The sequence below is a fragment of the Parasteatoda tepidariorum genome, chromosome 11, assembly GCF_982258835.1.
Source record: "Parasteatoda tepidariorum strain Cologne lab strain chromosome 11, Ptep-v5.0, whole genome shotgun sequence".
NCBI classification, from domain to species: Eukaryota; Metazoa; Arthropoda; class Arachnida; order Araneae; family Theridiidae; genus Parasteatoda; species Parasteatoda tepidariorum.
The window spans coordinates 47,367,683-47,394,281 of NC_141765.1; the positions used below are offsets into that span (position 1 = coordinate 47,367,683).

The 26,599-nt window shown below is 33.8% G+C and overlaps 2 protein-coding genes across 2 annotated transcripts; one reads left to right on the top strand and one right to left on the bottom strand.

The window, feature by feature from the left end:
- The first annotated feature begins 624 nt into the window (after positions 1 to 624).
- Positions 625 to 8,022, top strand: LOC122269719 (BEN domain-containing protein 5-like). The gene is made up of 7 exons (XM_087154803.1): positions 625 to 900; positions 999 to 1,114; positions 1,884 to 1,986; positions 2,686 to 2,955; positions 4,503 to 4,570; positions 6,472 to 6,727; positions 7,755 to 8,022. Exons 1-7 carry the CDS (start codon positions 639 to 641, stop codon positions 7,901 to 7,903), a joined length of 1,224 nt encoding a protein of 407 aa, XP_087010929.1. The 5' UTR covers positions 625 to 638; the 3' UTR covers positions 7,904 to 8,022.
- A 13,224-nt stretch (positions 8,023 to 21,246) lies between these two features.
- Positions 21,247 to 26,296, bottom strand: LOC147801801 (uncharacterized). Its single transcript, XM_087154494.1, has 2 exons — positions 25,142 to 26,296; positions 21,247 to 24,831 (listed from the first exon to the last, which is right to left on the bottom strand). The coding sequence occupies exons 1-2, from the start codon at positions 26,294 to 26,296 to the stop codon at positions 21,247 to 21,249; spliced, it is 4,740 nt and encodes a 1,579-aa protein (XP_087010620.1).
- Between the last annotated feature and the right edge of the window lie 303 nt (positions 26,297 to 26,599).

Genomic DNA, 26,599 nt, shown 5'->3' on the forward strand with positions numbered 1-26,599 from the left:
GATCTGGGAGGAGTACGGAAGATGCTCCTAAAAGGGCCACGGACACTATTGTAGATTATAAATTTCATGGTAAGCATACCGTAGGGGTGGCTCTGGATATTGAAAATGCCTCCAACAAGGCAGATTGGCAAACACTAAGGAATAATATCAATGGTCACGGATTACCGGATAATATCACCGGATGTATCTTCAGCTTTCTAAACTCCAGAACGGTTGCATTCAATAATGATGATGGTAATGTTGTTGTTGAGAAAGCAAATAATAAAGGGGTGCCACAGGGCTCTTCCCTTGGTCCCATCTTTTGGCTCATATTGATTAATACCATTTTTAACTTTTCCAGTCAAATAGATTTTACATATTTCAATGATTTTAATCACAATTATTTTTAGTATGGTCGGTGGTCTGATCCTGTATAATTTAGATTCCCTGGTTACTTACATTCTTTCTCAACTCTCCGCCTGGGCAGAGTCAAACTGTCTTAATTTCAGTAAGGAAAAAACCCAATTAATAACTTTTCCGAAGAATAACAAAAAAATAGCCAGATTGCCATGCATCAAATTCAATACTAATGACAGTTGTAATATTAAGAACATTAAAACCCTAAAATATCTAGATTACTGAGATTTCAATTCGTAACTATGTTTGCTTACGTATATTTTATTAATGATAAGCAATTTTCTAAGGTGCCAGTAGGTTTCATTAAGAAGTTCGACAAAGAAACGTATCTTGTGACAAACATTTATAAAGTTTTTTGGAGTCGGCATATCCATTCGCTCCAAAACGAATGCGATGAAAAGTGCCTCTCTTTATTGAGCGACCTCAGAGAGCCTCCACCTAAACATTCGTGGAAAGTTTCTCAAGGAGAAGGGTTTTATTTTGCCCACATTTTACGAATAGAAGGTAAATATATCAATATTTTCTATTTAAAAAAAACATAATAATCAAGACTTTATATCAAAGTGTTGCAGTTATATTATGCTTCGTAATTTTTTTTTTAGATTCAATAGATTCACTCATCACTAGCCTGAAGCTGAAAAGACCAGCGATTCCTGTTACGCAGTGTGAGGAAGAAGTTGCTAGTTTGCATATTGAAAAAGAAAACAAAAAACAGGAAGTAGACGTTTATAAACTTTTTAGTATTTGTGTTTTTATTACAAATTGAAGTTATGTTTTGATAATGGTTATGTTTTGATAGTAAAAAGATAAATATTTTAAAAATAAGTTAGCATCAACGTGTAACAACTACTGTATCATATTGCATTTGTTTAGATGTAGAAATAAAGATTCTACAGATTTATATTTTGAGTTAGAAGTAGTGTTTTTGTTAATTTGTAAAGAAAAGTAATTTTGAATGAATGAAATGGGTACTTGAGCATACTCAACATTCTGGTGACCTGCTATGCAGTTTTTGAGAGTTAACTCAATTTGGTGAATGGCAATGTGTTATGTTTATTGGAGTAAGGATTTCATTAATATGGATCATTAGATTAGACAGCACAGGGTAACAAATTTTTTTCACAAAAACCTTCAAATGTTTGATAAAAGAATAAATGTGTAAAGAACATAAGATGAAATAATTAAATTTAAATCAACAACATTGGAATGCCTTATAATATAAATAAATACAATATAAAACTGTTAGATAAAGAATTCACCAATGAGAAGGAATATGAGCCAAAAACATGTTATTGTAAAATATGATGTAAAAATAGACTTGACTAGCATAAAGACTAAAACTTATTTCAGTAGACAAACTAAGATTGATGAACCTACAGTTACCCAGATTTCCTTGCCAAATCGGGTGTTATTTTTAGTGGAATATACTATTACTGATATTTCAATACTGTAAACTAAAAGCACATTTGGATATATTCACTTTTTAGGATGCTGAGATGAAGCATAGAGAAAATGCTGGCAAAAGAAAAAGAGCTAACGATATTTTTGAACAGGCAAAAAGGTCAAGAAAAGAGATATTCAGTAAGCTAGGTAAGTGTCTTAAATAATAATGCAAGATAGCTTTTACATTTCTGAAGTAGCTTCAAGGCAGTGATCAGAACTTATGGTTACATAACTATTGAAGTCTCCAATTTTTTATTTTGAGTATAATGTATTAATAAGAGGTGATATTGTATTGTTTAACTCATTCTTTGATAGCTTTAACTTGCTATGTTAACTTACTTTATAACCTGTAGTAATAACTTTATTTTAAAGTAAAATATTGAGATTCATATGATATGTGAGTCATGCATTTGTTCAAGATACCACCAGCATGGTCAACTATCAGAAGGTTTTTAAATAATAAATACTAAATAACAAGCAGAATATTTTATTTTTTAAAAAAAATCATTAATATTACCAAGAATGTTATTAGTTCTATATGAAAAATCTTTTATGTATATTCTTTACTGAAATATTAAAATATAAGCTTGAAACTGGACCAATTAATCTTCGTTCCCTCTGAATTTCGGAATGTAAATTTATAGGGAATAATTTTCATATAACACTATCAAACAAATTTTTTAGTTCTTATGTTGTTGAGGTGTCATAACACAAACTTGGATGTAGTGGATAAACATAGAATTGCGTAGTGACGTGGGAGAATAATGAAAATGCATAATATGGTAACACAACGTTGTTAAGGTTTTATTCTTTGTCTCTAAAAATGTTTTATGTTGAAAATTTCAGATTTAGAAAACGAAACTGATGGCTTTGTAACTTCTGACTCTGACGATGATCCTGAAGTGATACCAAGTACCATGTTCAGACAATTAAAAACATCTTATGATATGCTGGAAAAAGAGAAAGAAAAAGCTGACAAGAAGATCGAAAATCTGGAGCGAAAAATTCTTCAGTTAGAAAAACAGGCTGAGAATGTTGACAACAACGAAGTTGTGCAATTGCGAAGTTTGAATAGGCAGCTACAGGAAAGACTTTTATGTTTGCCAACTAGTCAAGGTAAGCTTAATAACGTTCATAATATTAGCTCGGAGTAAAACCAAGCAAATTTTTTTTTCTTTGGTTTATTTTATTAAATTATTCAAGGTTCTTGCGATCTTATTTTTTTCTCAAAAACATCAAAAGCTCCCCATTCTTATTCTAAAGATTAGAATACCATTTTATAGTATTCTACTTAACTTTATTAATTAGTTCTATTAAATTTTGACAATGATTTGTGTAAAATTAAAACTCTCTTATATTTAAAAGCATCCATCTGAGTTTTCAATGTAAAAATCCTTTTCATTATCAAATTTAAACACTAAAATCTTGTGAGATTTATTATTAGTCATGTTTCGATTTTTCTTACTATAATAAAGCCCTTAAAATGTGCTTTTTCCATTGGGTGTTTTTAAAAACTGCTTAATTTTCCCTTTTTGAAAGTGAGATTTTTTTTTCTTCTTTACCATTTCTTCTTTACCATTTTTTCTTTTTCTCCACATATTATGCAAAAACGGACTTTCCACTTTGTTCTAATCAACATTTTCACAATTCATTCAACTGCAATCTATTTCGGCGTACTGTAGCCAATCATTTGTATCAATCGAAAGGTATGAAAGAGCCAATCATTTTACATGTTTGATGAAATAATTGCGTGTCTGCGTGTGCATCGACTGAGCTAGGTTTGGTGAGATTATTGCCCTCTCATGTGCAACTCTGCTGCATTTTGCAGGATATTCTGAATGTCAGGCTTCATTTTCCACCCTCTGATATCAAACCGAAAAATTTCTTGATAATTTTATAATGGCTAATATAATCAAAAGAAGAGCGCTTTGTCAGAAACTAGTTATTTTATTATAATCATGTAAAGTCTTTGAAAATTATTTTGTTAATGTATATAGTGCTTTAAAATTTTTTTGAGTGCTTAAAAGGTGCTTATTTTTTGTAGAAAGATTAGGCTATGCACCATGTTCAAACTATTTTTCTCAAAACTTGAATGTTTTACATGAAATTTTTAAGAAAGTGTAACATTTTGTTACATGTCTGAATTGTAATTGTGACGAAAATTTAAATATTAAACAAATGTTTTCCTGAATAATTTTAACTTCCACTATTTAATAGTTTGTATTATTCAGTGTGAAGTTATTCTTTTTATTCAGTTATTTTTTGAAAAAAATTTTTTTTTAATTGCATCAAAAACAAATTTGTATCTGGTTTTGTATTTAGTATTATGAATTTTCCCAAAATTCAAAGGTTGTTATTCTTTCACAAAATTTAATTATAACCTATAACATAAATATAAAAGATATACCAAATATTTTTCTTGATAACATATTTAAAACACACAAAGAAACATTTTATTGAAAATTTCTATGTAAATTGATACTATATTGAGGATGGTAATATCAGTCATTAGTATACTAAATGAGTATTTGCATGCATGCATTTTTTTTCCTGGCATATGAAATTTGAATTGACATAAAAGGTTCTATTTTTCATTCCTTTAAAAAGTGAAGTAGCACTTAATACCTTCTTGTATAACAATTAAATTATGATATATTTTTTAGGAGAATGCTCTTGTACAGCTAGAAAATTGCTTGAAATTCAAGAAGCAAGTGATTCCGAAACAATGGAGGTATGGCAAAATTAGTACTCTAATCAATTTGTTAACTCTTAAATTATTGATGCTGAGTGGTTTATTGATATCGACATAAGTCTGTCATCGTTTGCTTTACTTTAAAAAAGTACAAATAATTTAGATATTAATTCAAACATATTTAAGATATTAAGGATTAAGTTAATCATTATAATAAATTTAAAATTGTGTAAAAGCAACAATAAAGAATATAAGCAAATTATTACTTTAAAATCGTGAAAAAAGTTATTTTTTTTAAAATCAAACTTTTCTCTAAATTGCTTTGGTCATTTTTAGTTTCTTCCTTTGTGTTTATTTTCTTCTGATTTTTATCTTTCTTGTATCCTGGGAGAAAAATATAGGTTTTTGTAGAAGAAATACCAACCATGGCTCTAAGTTAAATTTCTTTCCCTTAATTGTAACAAAATTATTGACTAATGATTGGATTGCTTAAATTTACAGGTCTCATAATTAATGGTGGTCTGTTCTACGCCCACTAAAATGAGATTTGGATAACCATCAACTGATTATCAGTGGTCCCTTGCAGGGTGCGTAGCGTTTGTAAAAAGTACTTAAAGGTGCTTTTTTGGGGATTTCGTTTCTAAAAGCTTTTAAAAGGTGCATTTTTCAGCTGGCGTTTTTAAAAAGTGCTTTTTTTTCCCGAATAATTTTTTTTCTCCCTTCAGTGATATCTGGTGGATCCCATGCGTCTCACGAAAAATGGAGTGTTTGCTACGTAATCATTCACGCGGACTTCATGCTGTACCCACGTTATGACTTGCGCATGCACGCACACTTGAAGCCGAAACCCGAGTGCTCCAATTCGGATGGAGAATATCAGATCCTTATGAAATGTTTTTCTTTTTAATTTATTTTAATTTTAATTATTGTTTATTTTATTTTACTTCTAACACTTTTTTGACGTAGGGGGTACGGGTACTTTTGTTCTGAGTTCGGGGTCAAGTTGAATTCACTCGATGATTTGGGAAAGTAATGATTGTTTCGATTTACGTCTGTTTCTTTTTGGGTTTTTGTTAACGCTAAAACTGTTTATAAAAAGCTTTTGTTTTTCAATAATATCACTGATTGAATATGAATGTTTTGAGTGCTTGAAAATTTTTGTAAAGTGCTTGAAAAGTTTTTAAAAAGTGCTTATTTTTGATTCAAAGATTTGGCTACGCACCCTGCCTTGGCTCAGCAATCAATGCAAAGAAATTAAGCTGTTTTGGTTTTCTGATTAAGTTTCCTATCAGGGGTCTGTTTAGAAGAAATTTGGGTCCATTAACGGATCCTTCACAAAATGATTTTTCTTCTGATCGGACCCTTCACAAATTTGTTTATCATCATTATTGTTTTGTTAATCAAATAAACCCTTTCCAGGTACAATAATAAGAAAGACAGATGTAAACGAATTAAGTTTTGTCTTCGGCAGGCAGCTCTTCCATTATTCATCCAAAATGAATATTCTGCGCTCAGCAGTATAGGCTAAATACCAAATATTTGTATGTTGCATCTCCAATTTAGAAGCAGCAATTGCTGTTTATTTTTGAAAATTTAAAATTTTTTTTTGTGATTTTACAGTGCTGAACATAATCTTGTATCCATTTACAATTTAAAAACTCCTTGAAAAATTTTTTTTGCAATAACCAGACCCCATTTGCACAAATTCATAAAATCAGGACCCTGGTTGAAGGAATGTGATTAATTTTTTCACAATTTCACAAAAACTGGACATTTCACAAAATGTCTGGACTGACCCCTGCATATAATGGACTGTGTTTGTGTCATAAAATTGCATATTTCATCATAATTGTGACACTTTTTTTTTCTATCTCTTTACGTGATCTAAATGAGCATTTTTCTTTGGTTTTTAAATAATCATAGCTATGCTTTTCTTACAGGTTGAACTTGGAGGAGGAATTTCCATCAACAAAACAGTGTATAAAGAACTGTTTCAGTTGGATCATGTGCGGAAATTCACCAAGAGTCTTGCTGTGGCTATATGGGGAAGTGCTACATTAGCTGGTAGGTCCGTAACTGGAAAAGTATGCAAAAACAGAAACGGGCCTAAGAAAGCAGTTTTAGGTGCTACCCATCCCCATCCACAGCAGGACTCAAAACCACCTCTCACACCTGAAAAGTTGGCTGTTATTTCAGGTAATAACCATTGAGTGTGGACTAAATGTATAGAAGTTTAAGGGAGGGCAACCTCCAACTGACGAACTTCAATTTCACGATTCCACAAGTATATACATTTTATTTAAACATGCTAAAGTATTATTAGTACAAATAATATTTTACTTTTTCAGTGAACTTGTGCATTTTGTTATCTCTTGAACCTTTTACCAATAAATAAAAGTTTATTTTGATTAAAACATTTTATAAATAAACATAAAGATAATACTGAAATAGTCTGTAATATTTTATCATTACTTAAAGAGTATGTTGTTAATTAAAGTACTTCTTTTATGAATTTGAAGATGTACACTGTGCAAAAGAAAAATTTCCTTAAACGAAAAAAAAAATTTCAAAAATGAGTTTTTTATATACTTGAGAATTTTTATGTTGTAAACTACATATTGCCAATTTTTTTTAATCAGTTATCTGAAATTTTATCTCAGTGTTGATAGTATAAGCAAAAAAAAGGAAAATAGTTATCAAATCACTTTTCTTAAAATATATCTTGCAATAAAAAAACTGTAAAAATGCTGCATTCCAGTATACATCTTGTTTTTGGACCCCAAGTTTCCATTTACTAAAAAAAAAAATTGGTTAAATTTTTAATTTTTTTTAAGTACTAATTAAAGAAAACTGCAGATAGTTGTTCCTTCTACTTTAATAATGCAAAGTTTTATGGAGAAATGCCATATAATTGCTTGAAATAAAGATTTAGTTTTCTGTGGTCATATTTTAAATACTAACAAGATTAACAGAAAGTCATATTGCTTGAAATTCGTTACATTTCTATTATGTCTCTAAAAAATATGGTGTGTTCCTTTACCGAAGAACCGATCATGTTCGGCTTTTACACATTTAGACTGTTATTAGTTCATCTAAAGCTAAATTATTTTTGCATTTTAACAAGTTGAACTGAGCTGAAAGGTTTCCATACCATTGTTTTTTGAAAATTTGTTAATTTTTATATAATTTTTTTTTTTACTTTCATATCTTATTTTCATTTCAGGTCAAATGAGAGAATTTTTGATTAAAAAAGGTGAAAAGTCGTCAGAAATAGAGTCTGCAATAAAACACAGAAATCGTTATTTATCGGACAAGATCCAAGATATTTGCGGTAATGCTGCAAGAGTGGAAGCATATAATAAATCTTTTTAAAGTGTCTTTCTTTGTCTTCTTTTGTATAAATACTTAATCACATGAGTGTTTCCTGTTAAAAAATTTTAATCCTGACATGTGAACTTGTAAAAGGAAAATAAAAATATTACTGGTAATTAAACACTTTACTGAAATTTTAAATGAGTTATGGTTGCAACTGCAGCTATCGTCTTATTTCATATAAATGGTCACGTAAAAAGAGAAATTTAACTTCACATGTGCACTTGGTTGGAGGTCAGTTGTGTGTTCGGGAGGTGGACTTCATATTAGAAAAAAATTCAACACAACCGCTAGCAGTAGAGCAGTAATGAAATAGCAAAAATTTAAGCTATTGCTCAAAGAGAACTAGTTATAATAAAAATTTTAAGCAATACATAGAAAAATAATGTAACATCAAAAATTAAAAGAAATAATCAAAATATAGCAAAATTTAAAAGCAACTTATGGTGGTATAGTAATGCTGGAAAAGCATAACTTAATAGCAACTGATGGTAGAATTCTGATGCTGGAATAGCAAAAGTTTCTAGCAACCGATGGTAGAATTACCATGCAGGAATAGCAAAAATTCCTAGCAACCGATGGTGGAATTTTCTTGCTGGAAAAGCATAGAAAACTAGCAAGTGATGGTCGTGATTGTTGCTAGACTAGCAAGATATTCCAGCAACACAAGCTGGAATCTGTATGCTAGACAAGCAACAAAGTGTGCCAATACACACCATGGCAAGCTAGTTTTTTTGCTGGTACCAGCAAGTATTTTTGCTAGTACATAGCATTCCATGCTTGTCTAGCAAACAAATTCCAGCAAAAATTTTAACCTGGGTAACTTGGACCCCCCACCTCAACGATATTAAGAATAGAATCACAAGATTTAATCAGGGAATCGGGAGAGTTGCCAGGGCAACATGGGGCCTCAGTCCACACATCTTAAAAAGAATCTATTTTCAGGCAAGTGAACGTATCATTCTATACGCCACCAGTGTCTGGTATAGGAATATTACAAAAGTTAAGGAAAATCCATTCAAAGAATTCCTTTACTTATTCTCACAAAAGCCTACTCAACAACAAGTTCCGAGGCAGTGCAGATACTGGCTGGAATTATCGCGATACATCTCAAAGTCCTTGAGGAAATACTAGTTAAATGGACGAAATGGGGCTGGAAACTTAATGACCTGGAATACATTCTCTCCGAGACCTTTAACAAACAAATTAATTTTGATATCCCAGCCCCAGTCCTTCCCTCAATGTATCGGGCCTCGACCTGGGGATATGATAGCCCAAAAGATCTCGGTATGGAGATCTTCACTGTCGGCTCTAGGATGGCGACTGGAACCGAAAACATCGGCATATGCTTTCGTTGTATATTCTAATGGTGCAAAAATTGACCAATTCTCCACCAGAGTTGCGGATATCATTAATAATTTAATTATTTATTAAGATCAGCGCTTCGGTGTTTAAACAATAATGCTATTAATGAGGCTGTCATCTACTCTGATTCTCTTTCGTCCCTCCAAGCCCTGGCTGACCCGGATCCCTAGTCGGTTGATTGATTGAATGAGTGAATGTGGAAGTTTTATGGCACAGGATCCAAAAAGAGGATATGCTGCGCCAAACAATTTGTTGAGTCAGATCTAATGGTAAATTGCACACAATAATATCATTTCCTACTTGTCAGAAATATGGTTCAAAAATCAAATTAGGATAATTAACAAACTTAAAAAGATTGAAAGAATAGCACTATTGAACATAACAAGAGCATAAAGAACCACTTCGACATCGGCACATCAGGTACTGGCTGGGACTTTTCCACTGGAGCTGATAATTCAGACAGAATCGGATATGGCTAACTTATATCTACATAATGATAACGTTATTACGAAACCGGAAACACCACTTAAACATCCCGCAGAGCTTATTTCTAATCCCCATAATTTTGACCCACCCACAGGTAACGACATAGAGATCTATACAGATGGATCAAGATTAATATAAAATAACGAGTTATGCCCAGTTAACGAGTAACGGGAGTTATGCCCATCATAATTGAATCCCCTCATTGGTGACCCGGATGTGATATGAACTTGCCAACATCAAAAATTTAAGATTTAAATGATTACTTCAAAACATTTTTAATCAGGCATCGTCAAATAGTTTTTGCTCTTTTCTTGACAGCTTCTTTAACATTTTGTTTGCATAAAGTGAAAATGGAAGAAAAGCCAATGGATGTAAATTCGAATGTAGCAAATATTCAGCTTTCTCCGCCGAAATATATAAAGGATAATTATTTTAGAGTTTGATGAAAGCTGCGTTAGTGATGAACTTTTTGCATTTATTCATTTTGTTAGAGACAAAACTAATGTTGAAAACGGAATTATGGATGTTAAGCAGGCAAGGTTTCCATTAGAAGAAAACAAAAGAAAAAATCAAGATGAAATTGAAATTTCAAAAGATATGTTTGATGCTATAAAAATAAAGGACGATGATATAATTGGGCTTGATGAAAAGGTTTGAAGTCAATTGTTAAATGGTAGAGAAAAGAATATCAATTTTAAACTGCCATTTTTTAATGAAAATATTGACAATAACGGAATAACTTTCGTGGATTGTGAATTAAAAAAATGATGCTAAAGAGACTTTGGGCACGAACTTTGTTAACGAAAATCATCAGATGGAAATGGTTCTTGGAGACAATTTGTAAATTCCTTCACGTCAAAAAATTGAAAAAAATAAAATATATTCGAGCTTAAATAATGAAGTAAAAAGAATAATGATAGAATTGCAAGTAAACCATGATAGTAATAAAAATTTGAGAAGCAAAGGTAATAATTGTACTTCAAGTGTTTCTGTACATTTTCCCAAGCTTGTTGGAAAAATTATAACAGATGAAGAAAAAGTGAATGATTCTATTTTATCGAAAGAAAATGTATCTCCATCTACATTAGGTGTGATTGGAAACAATACAGATAAGATTTTAGATACTAAAGTTCATTTAAATTCACAAGAGAATATTTTATTGCATACTCAATCTTACAAAAATATAAGTGATACCATTGAATCCATCATTCAAGAGTCGCTTTAACAAGATCTTGAGTCAAATGATTCATCTAATCAAGAAGAAATAAATGGAAAACAAGAGGAAAAGAAAACTCCGTGTGATATTTTTGAAGTTGTGGTACCTTTAATAGGCAAAAATGTTATGGAACCTGGAAATGATGTCCCTTTGACCCAAATTGATTCATTGAATGTAGGGTTAAATGGCACACAGTCCAAAGAAGAACATGCTGAGCCAAACAAACAGTTTTAAAATAAAGATAAATGTATATTACAAATTTTCCTCATTAAAAGTCGCACGGAATTTATAAAACTAGATACAACGTGACAGAGGTATTCAAAAGTGAGTAAAATCAGATAAAATTTGAATGTAGTAAAGCATTATAAAACAGTTGCATTCAAAGCTGAATAAAATCAGATAAAATTGTAAATAGGATAAAACAGTTATATACAGTATAAAGTACCAATTGCGCGTAGAATAGCAAAAATGTTAGGATGATGGGTGTCTCCTAACAAATCCTCCAGAGATAAAATAGAACTACCAAAGAAGGTAAGACAATAAAAGTTAAAACGTGGGTAAATACAAACCCAAATGTCATAAACTTAATGCAATGAAAGCAAACCATGTTATAAACTAAGCCAGAAGTAAAATATATAGATAAAAAAATCATGAAGCTTCATTGGAACCCCTGTTGCACAAAAAACATAAAATTTTGTAGTGGTCCTTTCCAAAACATTGGGTAAATGAAATTAAAAGAAAATTAACATAAATAATTGATTAAATTTATTTCAGTTCCTTAACTTACGTGCTTTGTTTACAGTATAATTTATTAATGACTACTTAGGGTATCAGCATAAGTTTGAAATGTGTTAACACTCATAACTTCCAATTAATTCCATTGTATTTAGTATCCTCCAGCAGACTTTAAAATAATTCCCATCTTGAGTGTATTTAATTTACGTTTTATAAAATATGCATTTACAATCTTAACACTTTTAACTAATGGAGTGCTCCATTAAAAATCAAAATGTCACTGTGACAAACTCTTAGCAGAATAAAATCTCTTGCACAATACACTTATTTTATTAAGATACTTCCATCGTAGTGAAACTATTTAAAGAAAAGAATTAATGACGGTACATTTCATTATTACTTGAAGTGCATACTTGCAAGTTACGAGAAATAATTTTTCAGCTTTTCCATCAAGCTGTCAGTTCACCATTACAGTGGATTAAAGAGCTGTTAAGGGAAATGTTAAATTTTTTAGGCAGATCGAACAATAAATTGATTCGTAGTTTTCTCAATATTTCTTTAAAAATTGTAAGCATTCATAATATGAAGTTCAGTAAAATTGTGTTGTTATAAGATATATAAAGGTTTGCTCTTGTTTCAATGAGTATTTTAGTACCTGTTATGTTGTTTTTACCGATGTACAATAAAGAATTCTGAATGATGAAATTAGTCATAAGTATGTTATGAATTGAATTGATTTACAAAATCGATGTACGATCATAGTATATGTGAAAAGGATATTTTAATAGTGAGAAAACTAAACTTTCTTTTTAAAGGGTAGAGTTTACCTCATATTTATACTTATACAAGTAATTTTCATATCATTTTTTAAAAATGTAGTACGCGATTCTCTGATTTCGTCCCATTCATGATGTACGAATTTAATAAATATGTACACGTCAAAAATATTTTTTATATAAGTATCTTTACTCTGAAATATCTAATAACGAGATGTATATTGATATTTCTGCGCAAATGTCTTATGTCTCGCCAACAAATTTCTACTTCCAAACAAAGAACTCCATAAATCATTTATTACTTCAGTTTGTCTTAAAAAGAGCAAAAATGGATTTGCCAAGCATTTAAATATGAATCATGGTAATAAAAACAAGTAAATAAGAATCATGGGACAAATTTGGAGGGTTGGTTGGGTGTATTAAAATGTGTTTTTGCATAAGAATGTAGGGTCTGAAGTAACATGTTAAGGCAAGAATGCGAAAAATGACATGGGAAGTAAAATGTGTTTACTTACCGAATCAACGCAAAATGCCTCTTTGCTGCTGTACAATGTTTACAATAATTGTTCAAAACTACGACTACCAACAATGATACAATCCCTTGCCAAATTATTAAACTCACTGTAAGATTCTATGTAAAATCTTAATTATCAGGTGATACTATACAGTTTTATTGTTTTTTCGCGGCTTTTGCCGGTTTGCATTTGCCTACTTGAATTGAATGTAGGGTTTAATGGCACAAAGTCCTAAGAAGGACATGCTGCGCCAAACATACGTTTTTAAAATAAGGGTAAATGTATATTACAAATTTTCCTCATTAAAAGCCACACGGAATTTATAAAACTAGATACAACGTGAAGGAGGTATTCAAAAGTGAGTAAAATCAGGTAAAATGTAAATGTAGTAAAGTATTATAAAACAGTTGCATTCAAAGCTGAATAAAATCAGATAAAATTGTGAATAGGATAAAACAGTTATATACAGTATAAAAGACCAATTGCGCGTAGAAACGCAAAGATGTTAGGATGATGCGAGTCACCTAACAAATCCCGCAGAGTTAAAATAGAACTACCAAAAAAGGTTAGACGATGACGGTTAAAACATGGACAGATGATTAAAACATGATGAATAGTGAGCAAAAGTTTGCAGGTGTTGCATTGGGGAGGAGGTTCCCCAAATAACAAATGTAGGTGGGTCAGCCTAGTGTGGCCGATTCGGAGACGGTTTAACTTTACATCTGCATGCCGCAGACTCAATACAGGATAAGGGCTAAAATCTGTTTTTATTGAGTGCAACTTGTTATAAATTTTTAGATCCCATTGCTGTTGCCAAACAGATGTGACGAACTGTTGAATATAAGTTTTTGTGTCCGAGAAAGGTACAGATAAAGTTAAAACTGAGGTAGCAGATCGTGCAGCCGAATCAGCCAAGTCGTTCCCTGGAATACCGACGTGACTCGGTACCCAACAGAATAAAATATGAAATCTATTTTGAAGGGTTATCAACAAGTGATTAATAAAACATAAAATCGGATGATTTTCACTGTTAAAATTTTCCAACTGGCGCAAAACGCTCATACTATCTGAGTATATGCAATATTTCCTTGTAGAGCGCGTAGAAATCAGTCGCAATGCCAAGAGAATGGCAACTGCTTCAGCAGTGAAGACGGAGCAAATATCTGGGATTTTGTAGCTATAGGCATCATCAGCGATGATGACACCACAGCCTACATATCCCGCAGATTTTGATCCGTCAGTAAACACAGGGACATACTCTGAATATTGGTGACGATGAGAAGTGAACAGTTGTTGATAAATGATGGGATCGACGTTAGATTTATTATACATCATAAAAGGGGAATGAAATTTATATGGTGTGATGTTCCACGGAGGTATGAGAAAATGATCTGTTGATTGCGATGGTGATTCGCAAATGTTAAGAGTTTGAATGAGTGAACGCATGCGGGCATGAAATGGAGGAACGTGAGAAGATCTAGCTGTATATAATCTCTCCAAGCTTGATGAAATTACATAGTGCTTTAGTGGATGATATCTAGAGGACATGATACGAAAGTAATAACTGAGAGACAGCTTCAAGCGATGTAAATCTAATGGCAGTTGATTGCATATAATATATAAACTTTCAACTGGGGATGTACGAAAAGCACCGGAACAAATGCGGAGTGCAGAATGGTGTACTGTATCTAAGATACGTAGATTGGAGGTGGTAGCAGAGCCATAAACTGCACATGCATAGTCAAGTCGCGAAAGTATCAGTGCTTGATATATGCGTAGCAGGGCTAAGCGATCCGCTCCCCAAAATGTATTCGACAGTACACGTAACATATTCAGTTTCCGTTCGCATTGTTTTCGTAACTGCCTTATATGAGGTATGAAAGTTAGCTTATTGTCGAAAATGACACCTAAAAACTTCGTGTGTGGTACAACTGGTATACGAATGTAATGTATAGAGATGTCAGGGTCATTATGAAGAGCGCGTTTACGACAGAAATGTATGCAGCAACTTTTAGATGGCGAAAGAGTGTGACCATTCTGATCACTCCAGTCTAAAATCTTGTTCACAGCTAATTGCAGTTGTCGCTCGATGACTCTCATGTCGGATCCTGAACACGAGATGTGTAGATCATCGACATAGAGAGAGCCAGAGACAGTAGGTGGCAATATGTTTAAAACTAGTGAAATATGGATGATGAATAATGTGACGCTTAAAACACTACCTTGTGGGACGCCTTCTGTCTGAATGTAAAGATCAGAAAATGTACATCCAAGTTTAACACGAAAATAGCGCCTCAGCAAGAAATTTTTGATGAAAATCGGTAAATGACCCCGGAGTCCAATGTCAAACAGTGTCTTGAGAATTCCATAACGCCAAGTCCGATCATATGCTTTCTCGATATCAAAGAAGACAGAGACAAGATGATTACGCCTGACAAAGGCATTACGAATTCTGGATTCCAGTTCAATAATATTGTCTACAGTTGACCGGCCTTTGCGGAAGCCACTTTGAAAATCTGGTATGACATGCTTTTTTTCGATGTAATACACAAGTCGAGAGTTAATCATCCGCTCAAATGTTTTACCAAGGCAGCTGGTCAAAGCTATCGGGCGATAGTTAACGGGATCGTTAGCGTCTTTACCTGGTTTTAAGATAGGTATCACAATTGCTTCACGCCAGCTAGACGGGTATGTTTGTTCCGTCCATATTCTGTTAAACAGAACAAGGACATTTGACAAAGACGTCCGATCTAAGTGGCGGAGCATGTGATATGTAATACCATCAAGACCAGGGCTTGTGTTTTTACTTCGATATAGTGCTTTCTGTAATTCGACAAAACTGAAATCACTGTTATATTGGCAGGGACGACGTGACGCAAAGTTTATATTATTCCTTTCGACGGTCTGCTTATGGTGTTGAAATGCTGGGCTGTAACTCTCTGGACAAGAGACAGCAGCAAATGCACCACCAAGCATATTGCAAACGTCTGCAGGAGAAGAGTAAATGGTACCGTTTTTCTTAAATATCGGAAGTCGAAATTCGCGATAAATGCCATTAGCTCTCTTAACTTTCGACCAGATTTGTCTGGAAGATGTTGAAGATGTTATGGACGAGACATAACGGGACCAAGATTCTCGTTGACTTTTGCGTCTGATCTTTCGTGCTATAGCTTTCGCCCGTTTAAAGGCCAAAAGGTTAACAGTATTAGGATAACGGCGGAAGGTGTTCCACAAGCGTCTCTGCTCTTTGTAGGCAGCTGCGCATTCTTCATTCCACCACGGCTTGCGGTGGCGAGGAAGCGAACTTGACGACTTAGGAATACTTTCTTCTGCCGCGTGGAGAATTACAGATGTTACATTATTAACAGCATCACCTATAGTATTGCGGGTTATCATAACCTCCGTAATCTGAGCAAGCTGGGTGAATAGAGGCCAGTTAGCGCGATGAAATATGAAAGTTGATGGTCGTGAACTCATGGGAACAGAAGCAAAATATGAAACAATGACAGGAAAATGATCACTGTTGTGAAGATCGTCACTTACAGTAAAGTTTACAAAAGGTACGAGAAATGGTGAACATAAAGCTAAATCAATGGAATGAAAGGTTCTTGTCGGGGTATGAAAGTAAGTTTCTTCGCCTTGATTAAGCAAACAGAGATTATGGTCATGAATGAGTTGTTCAATTTTACGCCCCCGGTCATTGGAGGTGGAACTACCCCACAATTCACTGTGACCATTAAAATCTCCGAGTAAAATAAAAGGTGAAGTTAACTGAACTATCAGAGAGTTTAAATCTGATTGAGTAACAGGTGCATGTGGTGGTAAGTAGACAGTGCATACTGTAAGTGGGATATTGATATGAATTTGAATAGCGCAAGCCTGTAATGAGGTGGATAATGGAAGATGAGTAGATGGTAACGCATTAGAAGTTAAAATTGAAACACCGCCATGCGGTTGATTTCCATTATTAAAATCCTGTCGATAGCAAGAATAATTGCGCAGTTTAAAATCATTGGATGACGTTAAATGTGTTTCCTGCAAGGCAATGCATGCAGGTTGAAATTTTGAAACAATGTCCTTAACATCAGAAAGCTTGTTTCGCAAACCGCGACAGTTCCATGATATGAAACATATGGACATTATGAAGTATAAAAGGATGATTTAAAGTTAACGTCATTATTAAGAGGTCAGTCAAGTAGGCACTCGTCGTCAGAAGGATGCAGAGACAATTCAACTTCCAGATCCATCTTCTGTGACGCAGAAGAAGTGGATTGATTGGTATATTGAACGTACTTTGCATCTTTTTTCTTCCTGGAATAGCCAGGCTTTAGACTTGGGGGTAATTTTTTTAAAGGGATTTGTTTTGGAAAAGGTCGGGCCTTTTCAGAATTGTCTATTTTAGATGTTTTGCTAGGTGGAGGTGAGGTGGTCCGATTGGATGTTGATTGTGCGGTAAAGTTAAAGTTAGGTTTTTGAGTTGGAGGTTTAATCTGTTTGTTGGCAGTAGATTTTTGTGCTGTGAAATCAGTTTGCGTGCTAACAGAACAATACGAAGTCTTTGCAACCGTGGAATACGACACGCCCGGACGGGGTGTACGGGCGGTGACGATTCGACGGGCTTCGTTAAAGGTTAGGTTTTGCAGTACTTTAACAGATTGAATTTCTTTCTCTTCTGACCACCTGGGACAACTCCTTGAGTAAGCTTCATGAGCTCCCTTGCAGTTAACGCAAAGGGGTTGTAACTCACAGGAAGTGTCTGAATGGCCAGGAGTAGAACAGCGAGCGCAAACAGATGTACCACGGCAAGATGCTTTTGAATGTCCAAACCTTTGGCACTGAAAGCACCTCAAAGGGTTTGGGACATAAGGTCTGACTGGACAATTATACCATGCAAGTTTAACAGCAGATGGTAATGTTGGAGAGGCAAACGTAAGGATAAGATGTTTCGTTGGAATGAGTTGTCCATTCCTTCGAATCCTAATCCTACGGACCTCGACAACATGCTGGTCTTGCAGGTTTTCTAAGATCATACTCTCTTCGTCGTCTATGAATTCAGCTTGAGATATTACTCCACGACAAGTATTCAGAGATTTGTGAGGAGTGACAGTTACATTAAAGGTACATATATTTGTACACTTAGATAGGGCAGTGGCTTGCTTTTCGGATGTCGTCTGCACTAAAAGGTCGCCGGAGCGCAGTTTTCTCACAGAGGCTACTTCTCCCAGTACGGAGAGGAGAGCCTTGTGAATTAGGAATGGTGAAACCTTAGAAAATGAAGTGTTTGATATAACAGGATTCGTCAATGTTATGATGAAATAACGAGCGTATACATGCGGTGTAAGAGTTGTTCCGCTGTTTTTGCATTGGTGTGCGGAACTCAACACCATACTATCTTCAGCCATAGAAAATAAAAAGCAGTTCTACTACCAGCGGCATCACCCACCACGGAGTCCTACTAAGGGGATGCAAGTAACATAATTCGTCACTTGACACCGATGCTAACCAATAGCTATACGTCCGCGAGTCACCCCTGAAGCAGCCTCCACCCTTAACGAGGTGCCCAGTAAGTGACTCCGGACTTGACCCTAGCCAACAGGTGACGTTCGTGGCTAGCCGGTTGATACATACAGGCCAATATGCACCTCCCGTTTACCTGAAGCACGGGCCAAAGCAGTGTATTGGGGTACCAGGATGCCCCTCAACTGCCAGGATCCCGTTTTCCAGGGACACGGGTCTCCACGCACGGCAAACACGCGGGTGGTCTCTTCCCATCTGGGTTCGATACAACAGGGTGGTAATCGAACACAGATGACAAGCCCTTACCAGTAAATTCGGCAACCACGACAAGGGGGAAGAGAAAGAAGAAAGTATGAGAAAAGGGAGAGGAAACGGAAGGGAGGATAGATCACTAGGGTACCCCGGGGCGTGACTCCCTGTATTTACCTAAAGCAGGTAAACCCCCTCAGGGGTTGCATTTGCCTACTTTCGTGCATCAATTGGTTAACATTGTAATGCAATACGTTTAAAATAAATACAAATAGGAAGTCTATAAAAATCTCCTGAATAAAAGCCCATTACATAAATTACATCACCTGATTACGTCACCTGGTGTTTAAATATAAAAGTATTGCATACAAACGCATGTAAAGCATGTTATTATTAAAAAACTACAGTGCCTCTAATAATTTAAACTAATTGTTATAATATGCTAATATAATACCTGATATAATAAATATTTCACATTTATATAATATATCGTCTAATTTATCCAATTGTCAAATTCATATTATATATCGTCTAATTTTACCAATTGAAACACGAACGTAAAGAAGTGCAAAGCGGTTTCATTCAAGTAAAAACAATAAAACTGTATAGTATCACCTGATAATCAAGATTTTACATAGAATCTTACAGTGCGCACAATAATTTGACCAGGAACTGTATAGGTTTGGTAGCATCATATAAGGAAACACATTGAGAAATGGCAAGCAATTCGAGCACATTTTCAGCCTCTATTGCGGGCAACAAAATCCTCCACTGAGTCATAAATTAATCTGCATTGACAGCCAATCACAGCAATAGTTCATATTACTGTTAGTGGTAGCAACTTTGAATTTTATTGTGAACATTCAATAGTTGAAGAAGAAAAGCATTTTGCATTGATTTGTTAGCTTAACACGTTTTTCCTCCTATGTCATTTTTCGCGTTCGCTCCTTAATACGTCACTGAAGACCCAGCATGCCAATCCAAAAAAATACATATTTTAGTACGTCCGACATCTTCAAGTTTGCCCCATGAACGTAGAATCTCCCTTTATATATGAACTCTTAAAAATTACTTTTAGAGGCTGTTTTTGTGTCTTTTTGCCTATTATTAGTCTCTTCTGCCCAGCATGTCCCTTAAATTGTATGTTAAAACAACTTTTGCTTTATTTTTTCCTTTTTTTCGAAAATTCCTAAAATGTGTTTTTTAAGCTCTATAAAATTAAAATAAAAAACAATTATGTACAGACAGCATTTTTAAGTTTCTTTAATATTATTTCCATACAGCATTGAAATGGAATAAAATATCCCATTGGAACTTATCGATCCATATAATGTGACTTTTCATTTATCATTGCTAGCTGACAACACATGATTATTTGAAGTTGAACATCATCGCTATTCAGCTATTGATACTTTGTTAGAGGACGCCATTTTATGATTCCTCAATTCTCAGCTTTCTATATCTCTATCAATTTTGTAAGTAAGACTTATATTTTTTATTGATTCATTAACATTTTCAACTAGTTATAAAACAAAGTATTAAATACTTAACTTTAATTAAAATACTATAATGTGGTGTAGATCCCAAATAAGAAATTTTATTAAAAATTAGAAAATATTGAATATTAAAAAGAAATATTTACCTAAGTGCAAAATAAACATTATTTAATGGGACAAAAAGTGTTTCGCACATTTAAATAATTTTTTATTCAATTGATAAAAAAAATGTTAGCCTTTTATTTGGTAAATAAAAGGCTATTTATTTATTTATATATTATACAGATTTAATTAGTAGAGACAATATTAACATTGGAAAACAGATTTTTTTGAAATCTATTTAAATTTAAAACATAGTATTCAAACAAAATCACATAATTCAGAAAATTACACATTTAATATATTTTAAAATAAAGTCCAAAATGGAATTAAGGCGATAAAATCAAATTATTAACATTAAGTAGTAAAACTGAAGTTATTTCGTTTATTTTAATCCCAGAAAACAAAGATTTTCGCATCCGAATTTATTTTAATACCAAAACAAAAACAAGAAAAGAGACCAAGGCAACTATTTCAGTTTCAATCTTTTCTTAATTTAGTTTTATATTAAATTAAATTACTGCAGTGAAGAAAATTAAAATATCTTTTTCTGTCTCGCGATTAGCAACTATTTAACGTTAATCAAAAAAATTAAAAAGGAACGAAAAAAAGATAGCATAGTTTTTTTTTCATATCATATTTAGAAAGGCTAAATCTCCTTTTATTTTAGAAAATCAAAAATTCTCCATTTTTTAATCCCTACTTTTTACGATTCCTGATTTTAAATGCATAAACCTTAGTTGTAAATTTATAATCTTAAAAACCTATTTTCTACTGGGAATTGGAGATTAGTTAGTTAGTTAGTTAAGTATTATTGGCGCAAAAGCCATTTTTGGCCATACCGCACCTACAACTTGTTTTATAAGAAACATTCTGCTATAAGTTAAAGCTAAATTGATTTGTAAAAACCAATGTCCCTTAGATAATTAAAAATGTTATTGTGAGGTTTATCTCCAATTAATAAAGTCAATGTTGGATTAAAGCAACCAAAGTGGCGTTGTCTCTGTGTTTTAAATTCGTTACACTTTGTTAAAATATGTTTAATAGTGAGCTGTTCTCTACAATGAGAACATTCGGGTGCAGTTTCGTTTAATAAAAGATGTTTATGGGTTAATCGAGAGTGGCCAATGCGCAAGCGATTCAATACTACTTCCTGCTTTCGACTAATGTTTAGACTTTTATAAGCTTTAATAGAAGGTTTAATGTCATGCAATTTATTATTTATTTCATTTTCCCAATCATTTTGCCAGTGTAAATACTGTTCATTGTCAATTGCATTTTTGATATCTGTGTAGGTAAGGGGGTTGTTTGTTATATTGTTTGTTGACTTAGCCACTTTATCTGCTGCTTCATTACCCGAAATGCCAGCATGGCCTGGCACCCAACAGAAAATTATGGCATATTCTTTTAGGAATAAATTGCTGTATAGGTTTAAAATATTATTAATAATAGAATGTGTATTTAGTTCTTTATTTTGTAAGGCAACTATGACACTTTTTGAATCTGAATATATTATCCATTTTTTCAACCTTTGAGAAGAAATAAATTGAAGAGCCAGATAAACCGCATGGCATTCAGATGTAAATACGGAGCATTTTGAATGTAATTTTTCAGATATTGTGGAGATAGGGGTAACAACAGCGCTTGCAACATGGTCAAGGCCTTTAGAGCCATCTGTAAAAATGGAATTAAAATTACTATATTGTTCTTGGTGTGAATTAAAAAGCTGTAAGTAAATGTCAGCAGCAGTTTGTGCTTTTGTCAGATTGTTAAAAATATCAATAGTTTGGAGAGAAATGACGTCCCAAGGAGGTCTTAATTCCTTCGCAGGTAAAATATTAAAGTCTTCTAGGTTTAGGTCAGATAAAAGCTTTCTTACTCTCAAACCAAAAGTCGGTATTGCAGAGGGTCTGTTACTAAATAATCTTTCATAAAATGGAGTTGTGACATTTGAAAACATGGAATGTATATGATGGCTTTTGACATGAAAATAATATCTCAATGTTAACTTATTGCGTCGTTCAGAAAGAGTTGGTTCATGATATAAAACGTTTAGACTTTTTATGGGTGATGTGCGAAATGCTCCTGTTGCTATACGTATGCCGGAATTATGGATGGTATCAAGATATTTAAGAACAGATTTTCTAGCTGATCCGTAGACAACGCAACCATAGTCGAGTTTAGATCGAATGATACACCTATAAATTTTGAGCATGGCATCTGTATCTGCACCCCAAGAGGTGTTTGTCAAAACTTTAAGTAAATTTAATTTCAGTCCACAGGTTTTTCTTAAGTGCTTAATATGAGATGCAAAAGTGAGTTTAGAGTCTAAGATCAAACCAAGAAATTTTGTTTCGCTTAAAACGGGAATGCGAAAGTTTTTGAGATACAGTTCAGGATCGGGGTGGAGCCCTCTTCGTCGACAGAAGTGTATACTCGTTGTCTTAGTTGTAGAAAAATTAAAACCATTTAACTCTGTCCATTGGGATAATTTATTAATAGCGAGCTGCAATTGTCTTTCGATAGTGTGCATATGAGATGCTTTACAAGAGATCCGCAGATCATCAACGAATAACCTGCCGTCCACTGTAGATGGTAATGTGGTTAAAATATCGTTTATTTTTATAAGAAATAAGGTTACACTAATGACACTACCTTGAGGAACACCTTCCTCTTGATTAAAAGTGTCAGATAAAGTGTTATTTATTCTAACTTGAAATGTCCTGTCTGTTAAAAAGTTTTGAATAAAATAAAACATATTTCCATTAATGTCATAATTTAAAAGGTCCCTTAAAATGCCGTATCTCCACGTTCGATCATACGCTTTCTCAATATCAAAAAATATCGTCACAAGATGTTGCCTTTTTAAAAACGCTTCACGTATGTCAGTTTCTAAGAGCATTCGATTGTCAACAGTTGAATTACACTTGCGAAATCCGCTTTGTCTCTTAGATAAAATACAACGAGATTCCAATAAATATATTAATCTTGCGTTTATTATTCTCTCTAGAAGTTTGCAAAGACAACTGGTGAGAGCGATTGGTCGGTAATTGGTAGGGTGTATAAGGTCCTTACCTGGTTTAGGAATGGCAACTATATATGATTTTCTCCATATTGATGGGAATTGTCTATTCACCCAAACTCTATTAAACAGTTTTAAAATTATTTCCAAATGGGTGTCAGAGAGGTGTTTAAACATACTATTGTGAATTTTGTCAGGCCCTGGAGATGTTTCTTTACATTTATTAATAGCAGATTTTAATTCAGTTATTGTTAGAGGAGAATTGTAATCATTGTGAGGTTCAGCAGAGGGTCTAAGTACATTTTTTTCAGTTTGAGTTTTGTATTTTTGGAAAGTTGGAGAGTAATTTTCTGTACTAGAGGCTCGGGAAAAGTTTTCGGCGAGGGTATTTGCTATTTCTTTAATTTCTGTTATTTTATTTCCATTTACTTCAAGATGCGTAATAGGTAAGGAGTTGTAATGACCAGATATTTTTTTTATTTTTGCCCAAATTTCTTTTGCTTTCGTATTGTTATTTATGGTACTTATATATTTAATCCAAGATTCTCTTTGGCTTCGCCTTCTAGTTTTCCTTGCAAGTGCACGGGATTTTTTAAACAGAATTAAATTTTCAACAGTTGGGTATCGACGGAATATTCTCCAGGCTCGTTTTTGAGCTTTATGAGTGTGTCTGCATTCTTCGTTCCACCATGGTTTTGGGTATTTAGGTAAATTAGTTGAGGTACGTGGAATGGAATTTTCAGATGCGTTTATGAGAGTACTTGTAATATGTTGTGCAGCTTCTTCAATATTACCATTATCAACAATTTCTTCATTGAATGTTAGTGACTCTTGAAAAAGTGACCAATTTGCTAAATGTGTTAGCAGTCTAGGAAAATGTACTGTATTAGTATTCCCAGGTTTAAAAATATTGATGATTAGAGGAAAATGGTCGCTATGATAAAGGTCATTCCAAACAAAAAATTGCAACAGGGTATAAATACGTGGTGAACACAGTGTCAAATCAATGGTATGGAATGTACGAGATGGAAAGTGAAAATGTGTTTTTTCATCCGTATTTAGTAAACAGAGTTGGTGGTCGTCTATTAATGTATCAATTTGATTCCCACGAGAATTTGTAGTATCACTGCCCCAAGTTGTGCTATGTCCATTTAGATCACCTGTGATTATAAACGGCTCTGGTAATTCTGCTATTAGGTTGTTAAGATCTGATTGCGATATTGATTGATTTGGTGGAAGGTACAGGCTGCATATTGTGATGAGCTTTGATTGAAATGTAACTTGTGCTGCTACTGCTTGCAAGGTAGTTGTTAATGGAACAGTCGAAAATGGATAACTTTTTGAAATTAAGAGAGATACACCTCCGCATGCTTTATTTCCATTAATAAAGTCGTTTCTTACGTGCGAATATTTCTGTATATTGGCTTTGTGGTTATGTTTCAAAAATGTTTCCTGAAGTGCGAGACAAACGGGGTTATGTTTTTCAATAATATTTTTGATATCTGGCAAATTAACATAAAACCCGCGACAATTCCAAGATATAAGTCTATCGGCCATTTTTAATTTTTATGTTTTTTGGTTTAAGGTTTTCTGGAGTTTCCATCCCTTTTTCTATTTGCATTTGAGAAGCATCTGAGCAATTTTCGTCGTCTGTAACCATTGTATCTGATGAAAACTGATCCTGTTGGTTATTTGATAATTTTTTCCGGTTTTTATTGAAACGATTTTGTCTGCTTTTAGATATGTATTTGGGTTTACTTACCAATGGGGATTGAGTTAATTTTTTGTGAAGAACATTGACCATTTGTGGGGTTATTTTCAGGTATTGACTGTTTTTACTAGTATTTTGAGATAACTGATCAGAAGTTGACGGGATTGCGACTTTGGATTGCTGTGAAGATTGTGCAGATTTTGATTTTAACACATTGGTTGTCTGAGAAGGGGTTGTTGTCAGAGCTTTTGGACATTTGGGTGATATGGTACGTTTTGTATTCCGAAGCTCAGATTCATTATTTTCAGTCTGTATACCAATGGATTTGGTTGCTTTTGGAGTTTTGACCACTGAAGCATATGAAACATTAAGTCTAGGTTGTGAGTTTAAAAATTTGCTTTTAGCCTCAAAATATGATAAGTTTTGCATTACTTTTATATTTAGTATTTGTTTTTCTTGTTTCCATCTAGGGCATTGACGAGAATTTGCAGAGTGAGATTCGGAACAGTTAGTACATTTTTCTGGCTGATTACATGTTTTAAAAGTGTGACCGGTTTCACTACAGCGAGAACAAGTCTCTTTTCCTCTGCAGTTGTTTGTAGAATGGCCGAATTTTTGACATTTAAAGCATCGGAGTGGATTGGGAATGTATGGGCGAACTTTACAGTTTCGGTATCCTGCTTTAATATCATCAGGTAGTATAGAAGTGTTGAATGTTAAGATTATGTGTTGAGTAGTAACTATTTCTGGACCTTTTTTTATGGTTATGTGCCGTGCATCTATAACTCCTTGACTGGAGAGACCTTCGATTATTTCAGAAATTGGAAGTGATTGTAACGTCTTATCAGAGATCACGCCTTTAGATATATTTAGAGTGTTGTGAGGGGTTACTGAGATTTTAACGTTTCCGAGTTCAGATAATTTCAAAAGTGAAGCTGTTTGTTTGTTGGAATTTGTTTCAATTAACAAGTCTCCTGATGGCATCTGTTTTACATTTTTAGGATTACCAATATTTGCTTCAAGCGTTTTTTGAACTAAAAATGGTGATATAGACGAAAGTTTCTTTTCTGTAGAGCTTAAGATCAGAAATTTTGCTGTAGTGGGATCGTAATTTGTGCATTTAGCAAGATTGAAACTAGGTGAGAAAATTGTCCCGCTTTTGTTTCGGTGTGCGGAACTGAACACCATCTGTTCATTTTCAGCCATAGAAAAAATAATCAACTTCCACTATCAACTGCACCACCCACCACGGAGTCCAACTTAGGGGATGTAAGTGACAGTAAAAAATCTGTTACTTAACACCGATGCTGGCCAATAGCTATACGCCCGAAAGTCACCCCTGAAGCAGCCTCCACCCTTAACGAGGTGCTCAGTAAGTGACCCCGGGCTTGACCCTAGCCATCAGATGACGTTTGTGACATGCCGATTGATGCATACGGGCCACTATGCACCTCCCGTTTACCTGAAGCAGGGGCCAAAGTAGTGTGTTGGGGTACCAAGATGCCCCTC